The sequence below is a fragment of the Crocodylus porosus genome, unplaced genomic scaffold (genome assembly GCF_001723895.1).
Source record: "Crocodylus porosus isolate Cpor-Errol unplaced genomic scaffold, CroPor_comp1, whole genome shotgun sequence".
NCBI classification, from domain to species: Eukaryota; Metazoa; Chordata; order Crocodylia; family Crocodylidae; genus Crocodylus; species Crocodylus porosus.
Genome location: NW_017728930.1, coordinates 1,483,267 through 1,499,288, shown reverse-complemented (window position 1 = coordinate 1,499,288; position 16,022 = coordinate 1,483,267). Strand labels below are relative to the sequence as shown.

Below are 16,022 nucleotides of genomic sequence, written 5' to 3'. Positions count from 1 at the left end.
GCAGTGAGATATTGATTCTTAAATAAAAATGGATATTTCCAGTTTGCATTATCTCATATGTAAGTAGGCAACCCTCTACCGAGTGGGCACTGGAGAATGTTGCATTGGGGCAGATCAGCAGCAATTACCATCCAGAGTCTTACTGCTGGAAAGCTCTTAGACTTAACGCTAGTTAAATACATGTGCATTAACTGATAAGGAAGCTCGTCTCAAGGAGGTGGAGTAGAGCTGGCATGTCAAACCATCACAGCTCTTCTAGCCACTACACACCACTGCATCACAGAAGTAGTAAGGGACTTGTTAAGACACAGACTGATTTGACAGGCTAATTGCTTTATTGGTCCCCGTTTTAAAGTGAACTTGACGTTGATGGACAGCACTGTGCTGACAGCCCTGGAGAACAGGTCCTCCTCATCAACAGAGCAGGTAGAGGGGCAAGCAGTAGGGTCAATTTTCCTCCATACAGAAGACTTTCCCACTAACCTTGCAGAGACCATTACTAGAGGTCAGCTTTATTGTTTGCTTTAGTTTTTTTTCTACTGAGAAAAGGGGCTGAATGTGTTGACAGGTCATGGGACGAATGCCTTCTACTAGGACCTGGGCAGAGACATTCCCTTCAGGGCACAAATCGATACTCATAATATTCCTCAACACTGCCTTGTGCTGGATCTGCACAGAGGTGCTACAGAAGATAGCCGCAAGCCCTCCAACTTGTGAGGCCAGCGGCTCTGAACTCCTTCTCTGTATGGGCATAGTGCTATTCAGCTGTCCCTGATTTTTGCTAAACTTGACAAGATGGGTTTTACAGCCGCTGGTTGACAGTGGATCACTGGCAGACCAGACATGTCCCTATGCGCCTCTGTCATATACACAGGTTCACAGGTTAAAAACCCCTTGAAAAACAGGATTTCGTTTAAAAATAAATTTAAATCACAGTCATTTGGGGGGCATTTAGTAGCCAATGAGGTGCAGCACTGGGGACCGAAGTTCTCCTCCAAACAGCATGCTATCGCCCATTCTGCTTCGCATGAGCCACCGCAAGCTCTAAGAGCTCCACTCCTCCAACCACGCGGGGTTCAGAAGGGAGTTCGGTCTCTGGGGCTCCACGAATCACCTGCCTCTGCCGAAATGGCTGGAAATTCCTACTGGAGCCGTTCAGGATATTAGTTTCCCCAGATATCTCCTCTAGGAACCGAAGCAAGACCAATTCTTTTGGTGTCAGCAAGGTTTTGTTTAAAATTCTCATTTAGGGGAAAAAATGGAGTATCTACAGCCATGCAAAGAGCAGGGAAATAATTTTATTGCTGTTTTGTTGTAGTAGCAGTTTTCAGAGTTTTAGTCTCTTATGAACTCCTTGGTTATTAAGTTTAGGATTAATAGCATCTGGAAAGCACACGCTCAGTGTTAAACGTGCTGATGAGGTAGGTGTGCCATGTCGTCTTTTGCTGTGGAAGGTTTAGAGCTGCAAGGTCATTAGTCTCTTCTTTAAATAAGCACCAGTAGGAATGCCTCTTTACCCTACTAGGCAGACAGGATAATAATTCCTTTGAAGCATGGATTTATCTCTCTGAAAATTAATTTTTGCCTCAAAAAGTTGAAGCCATTTTGTGCTATCAGCCTAGGAAAAATACAAGGAACATCTGGCGTTCATGTTTAGCTGAATGCTAAACCTCTGGGATTTAAGTTCATCTTTAGGTAAGTGTTTCCAAAAGGCTTAAACGCTGTGCACAGAAGGTGGCATCTGTGTATGCAAGGCAGAAGATGGGTATGCAAGCAGCTAGATCTGTGCAGGCACAAGGGCTTTGGAGGTGTACAGCTCCAGGTGGACATTATGTGAACTGAACTGCAAGCCAGAGTAAGTCGCTGTCGTTTAAAAACGAAAACCCCAGCCTACACTGCATTGGTCACACGAATGACACTCCTTTAATAACTGCAAGAACTCAAGGGCTTTAGAAGCCTTTGGCTTGACAGCCACTCGCTATCCCACTGAGCTCCCCAAAGAACGTGCTCGCTTCACCTGCATTGACTGGGGTGGCGGCATTTATACATCGTAGGGAAAAAAACAAACAACCCCATGCATCAGAAGTCTCTCTAATGGACTAGTTTTACACACGTAGCCCAAGGGAATTGTTCATAATTAGACCAGGGGATCACTCTTCAAATGTCTACTGAATCTTCATTATATGCAAGACCTTCAATACAAGAGCACAACAAGGCTTAAACTGATGGCAAAATAATGCAGAGGAACTGAAGAATTAAAGTAGGTACTTAATAGCACTCTAAAAAGATGCTGAGAGATGTTTTAGTATCTGTTGGCAGCAATAGATAGGTTTAAGACATCTCATTCCTCCAGTTTATTTACTGGTTTGTAATTGTCTGGATATGGCCGCTGATTCTTCAGTAATTTAACTTGCTAAAAGCAGATTGGAAAAACAAACCTGTGCCACTGCTGAAGAGCCTGCAAAGTGGGTTGTATGAGCTGGGGACATGTTCTACAACATTCGGGACGGTCAGGATGGACAATTCAAGAGTCCCCCCCTTTGGCCCCCTGTACTGACCCACTCCGAACACCGCATCAGACAGGACGTCCATGGCAAGCCCACCACGACAGCTCCAGAGCAAGCCACTTACTGGACTTAGGAGTGAGGGGTTTCTGCAGCTGAGGTTAGCGCAGGGGAAAGGAAGAAATGGTTGCCCAGCCCCCATAACATAATGAGAGGATGTGTTGGATGCTATCAGAAGTTCCTGCATCAAGCAAAATGTTTACTTTTTCAAAAGCTTTTAGAGAGTGGTATGTAGCAATTATGTGCAAATGAGTCTAGTAGAAAGATGGTTTTTCTCACGTACCGTATACAAACAGCATGTAATCCTCATATGATTTCCCCACCACGTTTGAAGCCTCACAGCGGTATGTACCATTATCTGTTTTGTTTAGGTTACTAATGAGAAGGTTTGTACCAGACAGTACAACGTGTTGAGGCATCTCATCATCTACTCTTAACCATCTCATGTCCGTAGGCCTAGGGAGGAAGGGGAGAAACAGTTGTATTACTAATTCTTACAGACAAGCCGGTCTTCTCAGCATTTCACGCACATGCAAACATTACGTGACAGGCAGAAGACCTAATCAAGAGACACGAGAAAGAAATAAGACAAGGTTCTTCTTCTGCTTAGTCCTGATCCACATGCCGCTGGAGTTAATCTACAATTGGACAATATACTCAGGGTGTCACTTTTTTGTTGTAGCTTTGAAACAGTTCCACACAAGCAGGGAAAAGCTCATTAATAGATAAGGATGTAATTAAGCAGGCGGGAACCCAAACCCAACTTGAAGCTTACGCTAGAGGCTGTCCTGATAGGCAGAGCAGCTCTGAGCTATTGGACACCACTTGCTCAGGCAGGTGAACCACATTAAGGGAACTGCTAAATTTCAGCAAGTTCGAAACTCCAAAAAAGGGCAGAGGGAATTAGTCCTTCTCCCTTTGGCAGCCCATGGTCACATCCTGCTGCTAATGGCACTCAAGTGAACGTCAGGTTTGCATAGCTCAGGGAACAGCATTAGTCGGGTACTACAGAGCCAGAGGAGGGAACTGTCGTTTCTCTAAGTCTCAAAATGGCAATAAGGTTTGCTGACAGACTTTCCTTTACCTTTTTTTTTTGTTTGTTTGTTTGTTTTTTTTGAGAGAGAGGCCCAAATCAAAATCTGGAATTGAGAAAACGTTCTGCAGCACACCACGTAAAAAATACATGATGCCTCTTAGACAACTACAGAACGCTACTGTCATGGAAACTTTAAGAAAGTATTCCCACACAACCCCCTTGCAAATAATCCACCCCTCAGAGAGCACCAGAATATTGTCTAAAAATACTCTGAACAGAAATGGGGCTGTAAACACTTCTGATGCAAAAGGGGAGGGATGAGGCACACGGGCCTCATCCAGGGCCAGTGATATAGCACGCTGCCTGACCACCAGACGGTCCAAGTGCAGGATTTTAAAAACCTTTAAACATGAACATCTTTAAAATGGCATCTAAAAGCAAATCTGCATTCTCCTATTTTAAAAGCCATCAATTTTGCTGCCACTACCTACTAAAATGACTTCAGAAAACCAGAATATTTAACTGCAAGTTCCCAATGCCTTTTTAGCTGCATGCAGTATCTTGAAATAAATATACAAGCAGTCTAGAAGGATTGAGATCTGCAGAGTAACAAGTTTCTGCCTACAGCCATGCCAACATGACTAGAGAAAGAGCATGAGTGTAGCTATAAACACTAATGAGATAAGTAAGAATATATGCAGCTACTGCCCCCCTGTTCGACAGCATCCTTGTTTCCCTCTAGAAATAAAACAGAGAGGCATGCAACTTACTCAAATATGGGCTTTTAATGAAAGCAGGGAGGCCTGGAGCTTTTTTTTTTTTGTAGTTGGTTTTGCCTTTAGGGAGAGAGATGAGTCTTGTAGCCTATGCTGCAACTGCCCTTTAACCTCACCAAACAAAAGCAAGCCCAACTCACAAAACCCCCAAAAATGAACCACCCCCTCAAGCAAGCAAAAAATGGAGTTGAAGGAAAGTCTGGGATTTCTTTGGCTAAACCATAAGCGAAGTCTTGGAGAAAGGTAAGGATTTGAATGCAACTTTTGCTTGAACACATTCCCGTCAGGCAGCCACATCCTTACTCTGTACCCAGGAGGAAATATGGACTAGGCTAGAGGTTGGCCTGATAATAGCACTAGTGGGAATTTTTGGACAAAACCTGGTTTGTCCCCGTCAGCAAATGCCCACTTCAAAGCTTACTTTCATCCCGAGGCAAAACAAAACATTAGCAGAATCTTGAAGGTTTTCGACAAGCAGAAGTTTTGCATTTCTGACCAGTCCTGACTTCCACTCCTACCTAACCCTACCATGCGTCTAGACTTCCTTGGGCTGCCTGCTCCAGTATCCCATCCGGGAAAAGGGCGCGCTGCTTCCTGCCTACCTCACTTCACTTCTGGAAGACTCAGCGGTTCCCAGCACTTGGAAATCCTGGGATGCAGAGCGGAGCAAGAGTGTCCGTCCCTAAGACAGCTGAGCTCTGGGTATAAGATTTGTGGTGTGGCAGGATATTAGATGTGAATTTACAATGCAAAATGGCAGCAAAAAGGCCATCACAGTACTCAGCTGCCTATACTTCCTGGCATTGCGCAAAGGCGTAAAACCCTCCAACTAGATGGCTCTAAGACCACAGCTGGAAAAGCCGGTTCAGTTCCGGACACGTTACCAAGCTGTAGCCAGGCTGTAGGGAGTGTGGAGGGATGTACTGAACCTGAAGAAAACAAGGAGGTGAGGGGCAGGGCTTATCATAAATGATAGGTTGAGAGGCTAATTAGGGTGGGAGAACAAATATTTGACCAAAACAGAAGAGTCGTTATTGAAAAGAGGCTAGGGTTACAGGACTTAAATTAAAATCAACAGCAAGAAAAATACAGGAGAAAATTTAAACTTTGCTATCTGAATTCATAGTCAGGGTGTCCAGACTGTGGAGTAAGCTCCCTCCAAGGGTGGTGCAGTCGCCTACCCTGGAAATCTTCAATAGGAGACTGGACGGTCACCTCGCTGGGGTCACTTGACACCCGTTGTCTTCTCCTGCCTAGTGCAGGGGGACTGGACCCGATGATCTATAAGGTCCCTTCCAGCCCCTGACAATCTCTGAATTTGTCCTGTTGTATGATATATTAAATTGCATCAAAGGATCCCAAAGGAAAAAAAAATCCCAACCGTGTCTACCCTGCAAACCCCTCCCAAAAATAAAAGCAGGAAGAGTCGTGTGATAAAAGAAGACTATTTTGAATGCTTTTCTACTCAAAGTGATATGTGATACAAGTTCCAGGTCGAGGTGTCATAGTTGGGCTGATCTCCAGATCCGCAAAGCATTTTCCTTTCATCCCTCCATGTTTTTACGGCTTACCTACTTTGTCTGCAGTCTCAGGCAGGCTATTTCTACAGCAAGAAGCTAAGGCATGCATGTGCCCCTTCTTTTGCACCCTGACACGAGCAGGGCTGGAGGACCTGGGGAGACCTGAACTTACTGTGGTTTTCCAAAAACAGAACAGGATAGTTCGAGGGGCTCCCCTTCTCTTGTTAGGCCTTGCACCGGGTAATTCTTTGAAACCCGCACTTCAGGCTTATCTGCGTGACCAAAAAAAAAAAAAGGGATGTTTAATAAATGATCTTGTTAAACAGAATCAGATGCATCGACACCCCTAAGTGCCGCTTCTTCCCTTTCCCCCACCATCCCATTCATCTACTCGGTAAGTAAACCCAGATTTTCTCAAATTAAATGGACTAATAACACCAAAATGTGTAACACACATAGATAAGAGATTCCTACTCCGAGCGCAGCCCCAACGCTTCCTGGGAAATGCATTTTGTAACAGTGAAGTTTATCTCCGAACTCACTCAAGCTAAAGGGAACTCATTTGCCTTCATGCTGAGGTGAAACCAGAGATATTTGTGGTGCTCAGAATTGATACATTTTATCATGTATCATATATTACTGTATGACAATAGTTTGTGCCACTGCATATTAATATATGTTGGGCTCTACTGGAAGCACTTCTGTTAGGGAAGACAGAGAGAAATCAAATGCCGCTGCCTTTGTTTGAACAAGGCAGGGTTTTAGCTAGTCCAAACGAAACTCTTGTAAATCCTAAAACAAACACAGGGGATTAAAGAGTTTATATCGAGGGAGGCAGCTCAGAAATCCTTTAGAAAGGCCCTGTAGGAAAAAGGCTGGAGTCCACAATTAATAAGAAATGCATTGCCTTCAACTACCAAAATACAGATTAAAAACACAATTTCAACTGTAGCTAAAATGTTATCAGCACAAAAAAAAAATCAATCCAAAGCTACAAATGCCATTAAGCCATATATATTTTTTAGAAACTTACTCAACTGGAAGAAATAGGGGAAGGCAGCGGAAAAAAAAAAATCAGTATGCATAAAGGTCGAAACACTTTAGATGGTTTTATTTCCTTCGAGAGTCACTACTGCTGAAACTATTGGCTTGTTGCGTTTTATTAACAGTGTTTAACTCATTAACATGCTTCCTATGGAATAATGGAGATAAAAAAAATCCATGACTGGGCTTAACCAACGTAAACCCTCATAATTTTCAGCAATGGAATAAACTACACCAGTAAATCCTCTCCTGGGATAGCTACACCACAAATGCATTTAATAAACGAATCCCAATCACTGATCCCGCTAGCAGCTATGAAACCACAAGGCATGACGCCAGGGTTTTAAAAAAATGGCATCCATATGCTGGTTTACCAGGTCACGATGCACAATTGTAACTTTTTAAAGACACAAAATCACTCTATACTGGAAAATATAAAACTTAACATGCTTGAAAACACCAGCTGACCTTCCGAGCAATATGGTTTAATGCTTGCGAGCTGCAAAAGAAATATCTAAGAGTAACTCTCGCAAGCGTTCCAGATACGACCTGAGAAAAGTCAGCCAATCCTGAACAACCAGGACAGTCGATCCTGTGTGCGGTTTTGGGCCCCCACTGCAGAGAGCATGTGAAGAAGGTGGAGGGTGTCCAGCGGATGGCAGTGAAAATGGCACTGGGGGACATGACTGGTGAGGAGAGGCTGAGGGAAATGGGCTGACTGAATCTGGAGATGAAAAGACCGAGGGGGATTGAATAGCAGCCTTCACCTCCTGGGGGGAGGGGGGTGCAAACAGGATGGAGCTGGGCTGGTCTCAGTGGGGGCACATGATGAAGGAGCAATGCGCTCAAGCTGCAGCAAGGGACGTTGAGGTTGGATATTAGGAAGAATTTTCTCACCAGGATGGTGGCGAAGCACTGGGACAGGTCACCCAGAGAGGTGGTGGCGTCTCCATCCTTGGAGGTTTTGAAGACCTGGCTAGACAAAGCCTTGGCTGGGATGATGCAGTTGGGGCTGGTCCTGCTTGGAGCAGGGGTTGGACTACATGTGACCTCCTGAGGTCCATTTAACCCTCACTGTCTATGATTGTCTGCTAACCAGGAGTATGTTAGGATCTGGCTCATCTCTGCCTCTTAATACTAGAGCCATCCCAGTGTGGATAGGAACAGGCATCTATTCTGAGTTAGATACTCGTTGGTACGGATTCCCCTTACATGGGAAGGGGAAATAAGATCCAAGTCTGAGAGTGGCAATCTAGCTTTGCAATGCGTTGTGGTACCAACATGCAAAACAGACTGAGGAAAGGCAAAAGCAATACTGGACTATGCAACTCAACATCCTGCGCGCCGCTTTGCAACCCAAGTAGTCCTTCAGAGCCCTAGCAGCTCGGAAAGCTTAGCAATGCTTCGGTGCAGGGGAAAGAGTTAAACTACGTCCAATGCTGCAAGCAAGCCAAGAGTTGCTTCTGTCAGGCTTATATTTTTCCTACCGTGGTCAAGCTAAATCTGTCCCCAGTCAAAAATTGTTTTTTCTTTGCGCTAGCTGCTTATTAGTCTTGTTTTGTGGCAATACAGAGGAACCACAGTCAGATGTCACAACCCCGCTATGCTGGATACACACACATGCGCGTGAGCGTGAAGGATGCCTGGCCAACACCCGCTACCAAGCAAGTTGCACACAAAACAAATTGTGCTGCCGTCTGCTTTTTTGCTGCACCACTTTGGTTGTCATTAGATCATTTTTTAGTGTTTCTAACGAGTTGTTTACCATCTGCCAATTATATATGCAAATCAATGGGAACACTGAAGAGATCTGCCATCTCAGGGATGAAGTATATGCTATCGATTGTTTGACTTCAAAATTATGTAAAGCGGGACTCTCCCCCATGTACTCTTCATTAACAAAAACAAAGCCAACTTATTCCTGTTCTACTTTTCTGTTATGCATTGTCCTCCCAGAAATTACGTACTTACTATAAAACCTTTGCCTGCCTCTCCAAGAGCTGGTGCTCCAGGCTTTATTAACACAACATAAATACACGCCTGGGGAAGGAACCTTTCTGGCAGAAATATCACAGTGGAACGTCCCACTAAGTTGGATTTCCGAAAAACTGATGATTATGGAAGGCCTTTATGAAATTAGAAAGTATTTCAAAGTTAGGATGGGACTGAAAGGCCAGCTGGATACTCAGAAGGCCTGACATTTTAATAAGGCTGTAATGCAGCAATTTACTCTTAAAGTGAGTATGCTCCCTCCTTGAGGTAAGGATTTTCTTTCTTTTTCTCCCTAGGGAGAGATATTTTAGGGTGGTCGGTGAGAACTTTGGCTCATGGGTTTGCTCAGTGCTCAGCACTGGGGAGACCAAGCTCAACTGGGGGAGCTCCCAGACGTTTTAAGAAGCAGCTTGAGGTTGATTCAATTGTTAGAGAAGCTTTGAACTTCTGCCACAACGATTTATTGGTTATTCAATATTTTATTTAAAATGGCCACATTTCAAGAATCGCTTAATTAACAAGACCTGTGGAACTAGCCCTGGGGCAGTTCCTGCATACCGCAGATAGCACGGTAAGGCACGAGGCCAACAGCAAACAGACTTTTGCTACTCAGTGCCATCTAACCACCCCGAGATCAAAACTGGGAGCCTCTTTATGTCATTATATGATAAGATTTCTACATAAAAACAAAGCAATTCTATGCATCTTGACCACAGTATTACGCCATTGATAGTCAATTAGATCTAGCAATCTGAAGCTACTTCCTAATACACTTATTCCTAGCGGGTGTTTTTTTTGTTTTTTTTTTTTTTTAAGAACGGTCCACTAATTTAATAAGGCCCCTTTATTAAGCTAAATTAATTCAAAAGCTAAAGCAATATACAAGGTTAAATACCAGCCGTCTAAAGGTCACACAGCAGCAGCAACCAATTTGAAAAACTTATTACAAAACCATTTTGGATTTTATGAGATTTCTTTTAAAAAAAATGCACATTTTGTGCCAGAAAAAGTAGAAAAAAAGCTGCTTTTAAAAGAGGTGAGGCTGAAGCTTGCTCTTTCCCCTTGTTGACCGATTACAGTTTACATGTGCCGGACCCGGCGTGACACTGCATGACCTGAGTCAGGAGGCGAAAAATCACAAGATCCGTCTCCCCCGCCAGCCTCCGAACCTAGGTTTTTAGTTTCATGAGCAACCAAAAAGCTGAGGATTCCTCCAGTGAGATCATCGTGATGAAGCTACAATGCCGTCACTCTCAGGAGCTCTTCCTCACTGGCACTGGGGCGCGCTTGGCTTGGTCTCGGCCTGCGTTCCTGGGCTGCAGGTGCCAATATCCATCTTCAATCTCAAAGCGTACCAAGAGGACCCAAGCATCGGTCGTCACCTCTTGGCTGCACAGGGCACGCTGCCTATCGCTGGAGGTCAATGCCAAGCCTGCAGCATCCAAGGCAATGAGGATGTTCCTGCACGGTCGTGGCTGGCCTGCCTGGCCACATACCCCCATGCAGTCTGTAATGCTTGTGATGCTGACCAGCATGACAGTCGAGCCCTAAGCCTGGCCCCAGTTCTCTGTGCCATTACACAGAACCATGCCGTTTCCTGTCTTGCCAACACCTGTTTTTTTTATAAAACTAACCCAAACGCTTCCCCTTTCCAAAGAGCCTACGTCACCTATCACACCACTTCCAGAGCCTCTCTGCCAGAAGATACTTTAAAAAGTTAATATCTATTTGTAGTCTTTAAGGGCAGGAGTGACTGCTACATCATCTAGGCTGACCTCCACTGCATCAGAAGCCAAACAGGTTTCATTTTACTGAGTTCAACGGTCTGTGTTTGATTATCATAGAAAATGAGGGTTGAAGGGACCTCAGGAGAGCACATCTAGTCCAACCCCTGCTCCAAGCAGGACCAGCCCCAGCTACATCATCCCAGCCAAGGCTTTGTCTAGCTGGGTTTTGAAAACCTGCAAGGATGGAGACTGCACCACCTCTCTGGGTAACCTGGTCCGGTGCTTCACCACCCTCCTAGGGAGAGTTTTTCCTAATATCCAACCTCAACTTCCCTTGCTGCAGCTTGAGCCCATTGCTCCTTGTCCTGCCATCTGCCCCCACTGAGATCAGTCCAGCTCCGTCCTCTGCAGCCCCCCGGCAGGGAGGTGAAGGCTGCTATTCAATCCCCCTCGGTCTTCCTTTCTGCAGACTAAATCATCCCAGTTCCCTCAGCCTCTCCTCACCAGTCATGTAGCCCAGCCCCTCCGTCATTTTTGTTGCCCTCCGCTGAACTCCCTCCAATTTGTCCACAACCCTTCTATCACGGGGAGCCCAAAACTGGACATGGGACTCAAGAAATGGCCTCCCCAGTGCTGAACAGAGGGAAAATCACTGCCTTTGACCTACTGGCAACACACCTACCAATGCAACCCAGTAAGCCAACCAGTGCAGCCCAGCGTATGCATTAGCAGGCCCCTTGCAGAAACAACACTTGCCTTGATTGGAAGGGGTCTTGTGACAAGGACTCTCACCCCTCTCTTAGTCACTGTCAAAAAGCCCTTTTGGTCCCCGGATTTTTTTCCCCTTTGGAGAGAACAAAAAAAGACACTCGGATCCAAGGTTCTCCTCCTGAGCCACTTTCATCCCAAATTGTATCTGTGGACCTTCTGTGGCTTTACTCTGCTTTGAACATCCTTTTAGAAGTACGAGCAGAAGATTTACACAAAGGTCCCAGCACCAACCCAGTAGCTGTTTCCAGAGGTAGACTCATCATCCTGCTCACACCTGTCCATTCAAGCATGCCCTCGCCCCTTTCAGGCACTGGGAACTCAGGCCGAGTTGCTGGTTTCCTCGGACGCCGAGGATCCTTTGCTAGGGAACAGTCCCACCTATTCATTGTTCCAATGTGTTGAAATCTGCATTTGGCTGTATGCAATTAAAACACTTACCTAGACTCAGACCACTCTCTAGGACTTCCCTATCCTGTCCTCACGTACCGTTCTGCCAATCCTTTGGGTTAGCCGCAAATTTTAAATCGGCAGTGATTTCAGGTTCACTTTGACTTGATTCGTGAAGGATATTGAGCAACTTTGGGACAGCACCAAACTGCGTATTCCAGCCCCCACCTCTAGACATGCCCCATTTGTGATGATTCCCCATTGACTAATTACGGATCTACCAGTTCTTCATTTCTCAATCAAATTAACATATGTTTTACTGATAATGCACATTGCCAACTAATCAATCAAAGTGTCACACAAGACTAAGCCCGATGTCTTGCAGTAGTCTATAAAATCTATATCCTCTCCTTTATCATAACACCTTGTCAATTTAGGGAACAGGACTGGGTTTCTTTATCCCAGCATGTCCCTGCTTGCTCGTGTACGTACGTTCAGGATCCCGCGCAGCTCTCCCCGAGTCTGGAGTTTGTCCTGAAACTTTGGGCTACGAATTCCCCTGCCTACCCTGCTGCTTAGCACAGCCTGTACCAGTTGGCTGTCACTCTCCATCCCTAAATTGGCTACTTTTCAACAGGGCTGTATGCAAAACAAACTATCCCAAGGGCAACTTGATATTCTTGTTCTAATTATCTATTTTGAAACGGCTGCCCTTAATTAATGCTTTACGTTTATATAGCTCCTTTCATCTGAAACGATTCCCACAGCACCTCCCCAACTGTAGGCCTGCCATTGCTTAGGAATCACACTTGACTATTGAGTTCACCTTAAACCACACGAGCTGCTAGGGGCACCCAACGGGACAGACGCTGCCGGCTCCCCGACAAAGATACATATGCATTTAAAATGCTGTCTCGCAAACGGACTGGGCGCTTATGAAAGGCCCCTCAGCTGCTGCCTGGGGCAGAGCACTCCTCCATGCACAGAACATGGAGCAGCAAGACAAGTCGCTCGCCCCAGGCATATCCAACCCAGAGAGACCCTCCTGTTTCTGCCAACACGTGCGTTCCTCCAGGCAGGACGGCACAGGCTCTGTGGCTTAATTCTGGGACTCTTTGCAGCCAACAAGGCTGCTACCGGGCACCAAGGAGGATTTATAGTTTTGCCCACAATTAACCACTTAACTACAAGTCTTGTTTGGTGTCGAACCAGGGGAGCGGAGGGTGCAAGAGTGGCTGGCCTCCCCCCTTCCCCCCAACGGAAATGCAATCAGCGCATTCGTAAGGGGGGAGGGCGGTGCAATAAATCTAATTCTGTGGGCGTATACAGTAATTTCACTGTCCACAAGAGTGATTATGAGCTGCAGCGAGTGAGAAAATTGCATTATGCTCATAAAGTACAGAACACGCTTTTTGGGGCTGCGTCAATCACGGCGGAGTTGAGTCAACGCGCTCCGCTTTCTCCCTGTTCTCCAGGAGTTTCAGTGCAAGTGGTACCGGGTGTACGACCCAGGATGATGCCCCTGCAGGAGACAGGCCCGCTTTAAATACGCAACAACAGTGCTGACATGCAATCATTAATTATTCAACAACAGCAGCCTGTGAAATACTGCTGCAGCTCACGAGAGCTTTGCAAAAACTCGGCCCACTTCTGACCTTTGCCACCTGGCAAAAGCAGCCGGCTAATCACCGTTCACGGACGATACAGTCCATCAGACTGAAGTCAGGGCACAGCCAAAGGTTTTCTTCCCAAATGCTGCCTCCAAAAATGAACCAAATGAACAAACAAGCTGTTTAAATCGCATTGAAATTCATGGTGTGTACGTACACAGAGCAAGAGCAGATATTAATGCTCTTTGATTCCCCTTCAATGCAAAATCTTGCGCTCATTAATGACACCTGCATCTCCAAGCAGATACACAGATACAGCCCAACATGTGTGCTGCTCTCCAAGACAGGGACACATTTCCAGGACAACCCAAAAGGGTTTAACTCTGCTCCAAACTTGTTACACGCTGACATTTTCCCAGAGTGACCAGGAAACGCAGACAAAGAGGAATTCTTCTCTAATGGTGCTGAGAGAAAGGGAGTTTGTTGCCTCAACATGTTTGTTTAATACCAGATCTTGTGCCAAACAATTCTTCTGATGATTCAGTTAGGAAGCCCCCTGCCAAAATTGTGCGTTTGCCATGCAATTTTTAAGTTTAAAAATCCTTTTTCTAATTGATCGTCTCAATCCCTAATGAGTGTGGCCCCGCTGGATTTATGCCAGATGGTCTCCTTGGAAAGATATCTTCAGCTCAAGGACTATATCCTATCCTCCTCTACATTCCCTCATTTTTATTTTCAAATTCAGCCAGCACGTTCTTCCGGGTACTCTCCCCCCTTCTTTTCTGATGTGCAAGAGGTATTACCTGTATGCTCATCTTCCAAGTCTCTGGATTTTGGACTGTTGTTTATAACGCAGGGTAGAATCGTTCTGACTAACAAATAAAATTAATAGGCAAAACGTCCGAAGAAATGTGATTTTCAGCAGTTTTGCTCCATGGGAAACATCACAAAAACATCAGAGGCAAAAAACATCTATGTAAGCTAATTATGGGAAACACAACTTTGATTGTTAAAATAATAAAAAAGCCATCAGTTCAGTTGGTATTTAATGTGAAGCTTTGCAGGTGCTTTTCACATAAACTTAGGCTGGGATCTGGAGTTCTCTCTTTTCAAATCAGCATACTTTTTAAAAATATAAGAGGTCAGGAAAACTAATGTTTCTCTGCAGGGTACCAAGATCATTTATGTCACCATAGCATAGGGATCTATCCCAGCCCAGAAGTGTGTGTGCTGGCAGTGCTGGTTGTCTAGCTGGTCTTTTTAACTCAGCTTTTCTATTGCTAGGAGCACCCATTAGTACCAATGCAATGGCCCGTGTTGTGAATAAATATCAATAGGAGTTTGCAAAATAGACAGCTCTGTCAAAATGAACGGATCTTGTTTTCCAATGAATGGCTAAACAGGTGACTGACAGTTCGTGATGAGTCCCGCAAAGCCTTTCTGATACGAAGCACATTTTAAGAAGCCCTCTCCAAAATAACAAGAAGAGATTTTTAAGCATGTAACTTGTAACGGGAACGCAAACTAAAGGGAAAAATCAAAGCGAAGATGCTCCGGCCTTCTTATCCCATTGTGCCTTTGCCGATTCTTTTCCGCACAATGGCAGGTATTCAGAACAGTGTCAAACCTTTACTCTGAATGCCTAGCCTGCCTGTGCATGGCCACCTTGATGTTATTTAGATTGTTCTCCTCTATTTAATGTATAGCACGCTGTTCTCGTTAAGCAGCTTGTTACGCTATTAGAGGTACTTCCTCAGATGGTAAACTCTACAACCTTTGCCATCAATTAGACATCCTATTACAGGCAACCATAACGTAACGGGAGTGCAGCTCTACCAGAAGCATATGCACGTTCAAAGAAATGGCTACTTACCTGGTTTCTGGGGGCTGCGCATACCAAAACATTTTATTTATTTCTTTACTTCAAAACATAAAACTTGGTTCTCAGAGAGAGGAGAGGTCTTTGAACTCTAAGATGTTGTGTATAATTATTTCCCATTTTAAACATTTAACTACGTGCTGCCGCTGTGCGCTTGCTGAGCCTCAAGTCCAGGCCCTACTCTATGTTCTTCGTTCCCAACAACATTCCTCAGAGAAAACCTTATTAATGAGCTTGCAAACAAGAACCCAACTGGGAAATGTCACGAACAAGAACGGCTAATGCCCCAGAAAATCAAATAACTGAACACTTGGCTGATCGTGATGTCTTTCATATTTACAATAAAACACGCGCACCCCCTCCCCCCCCTTAAATCACAGATTCGGAAGGGGTCAATACCTCACTAAACAAAACGACTCATTTATTTGTTTAGAAATCTCCCGATGATAAATTACATTGATGTTAATCACTTCACTGCATACTGTGCAATTAATATTTGCACTCACCAGAAACAAGGATTACTGAAGGTACGACAGCACACACACACGCCTGATTTTTAACATAATTGGGCACAAAGAAGTCTCCTGGCATAACAACAAGCAGAGGTCATAATGGTTTCCATGGGTATATATATATATTTTATAAATGCTCCTGCAGACATGACAAAGACCCATGTTCAATTAATTGGGACTTAAACCCACAAGCTACAACAAGGC

General features: G+C 44.8%; 1 protein-coding gene across 1 annotated transcript in view; it reads right to left on the bottom strand.

The window, feature by feature from the left end:
- Positions 1–16,022, bottom strand: part of CADM1 (cell adhesion molecule 1) — a 74,156-nt gene that overhangs the window by 43,562 nt on the left and 14,572 nt on the right. The window contains exons 6-7 of the mRNA XM_019543122.1: positions 6,069–6,168; positions 2,848–3,020 (exon numbers count right to left, since the gene is read on the bottom strand). Of these exons, the coding sequence (XP_019398667.1) occupies positions 2,848–3,020; positions 6,069–6,168 (273 nt within the window). The remainder of the gene's footprint in view (positions 1–2,847; positions 3,021–6,068; positions 6,169–16,022) is intronic.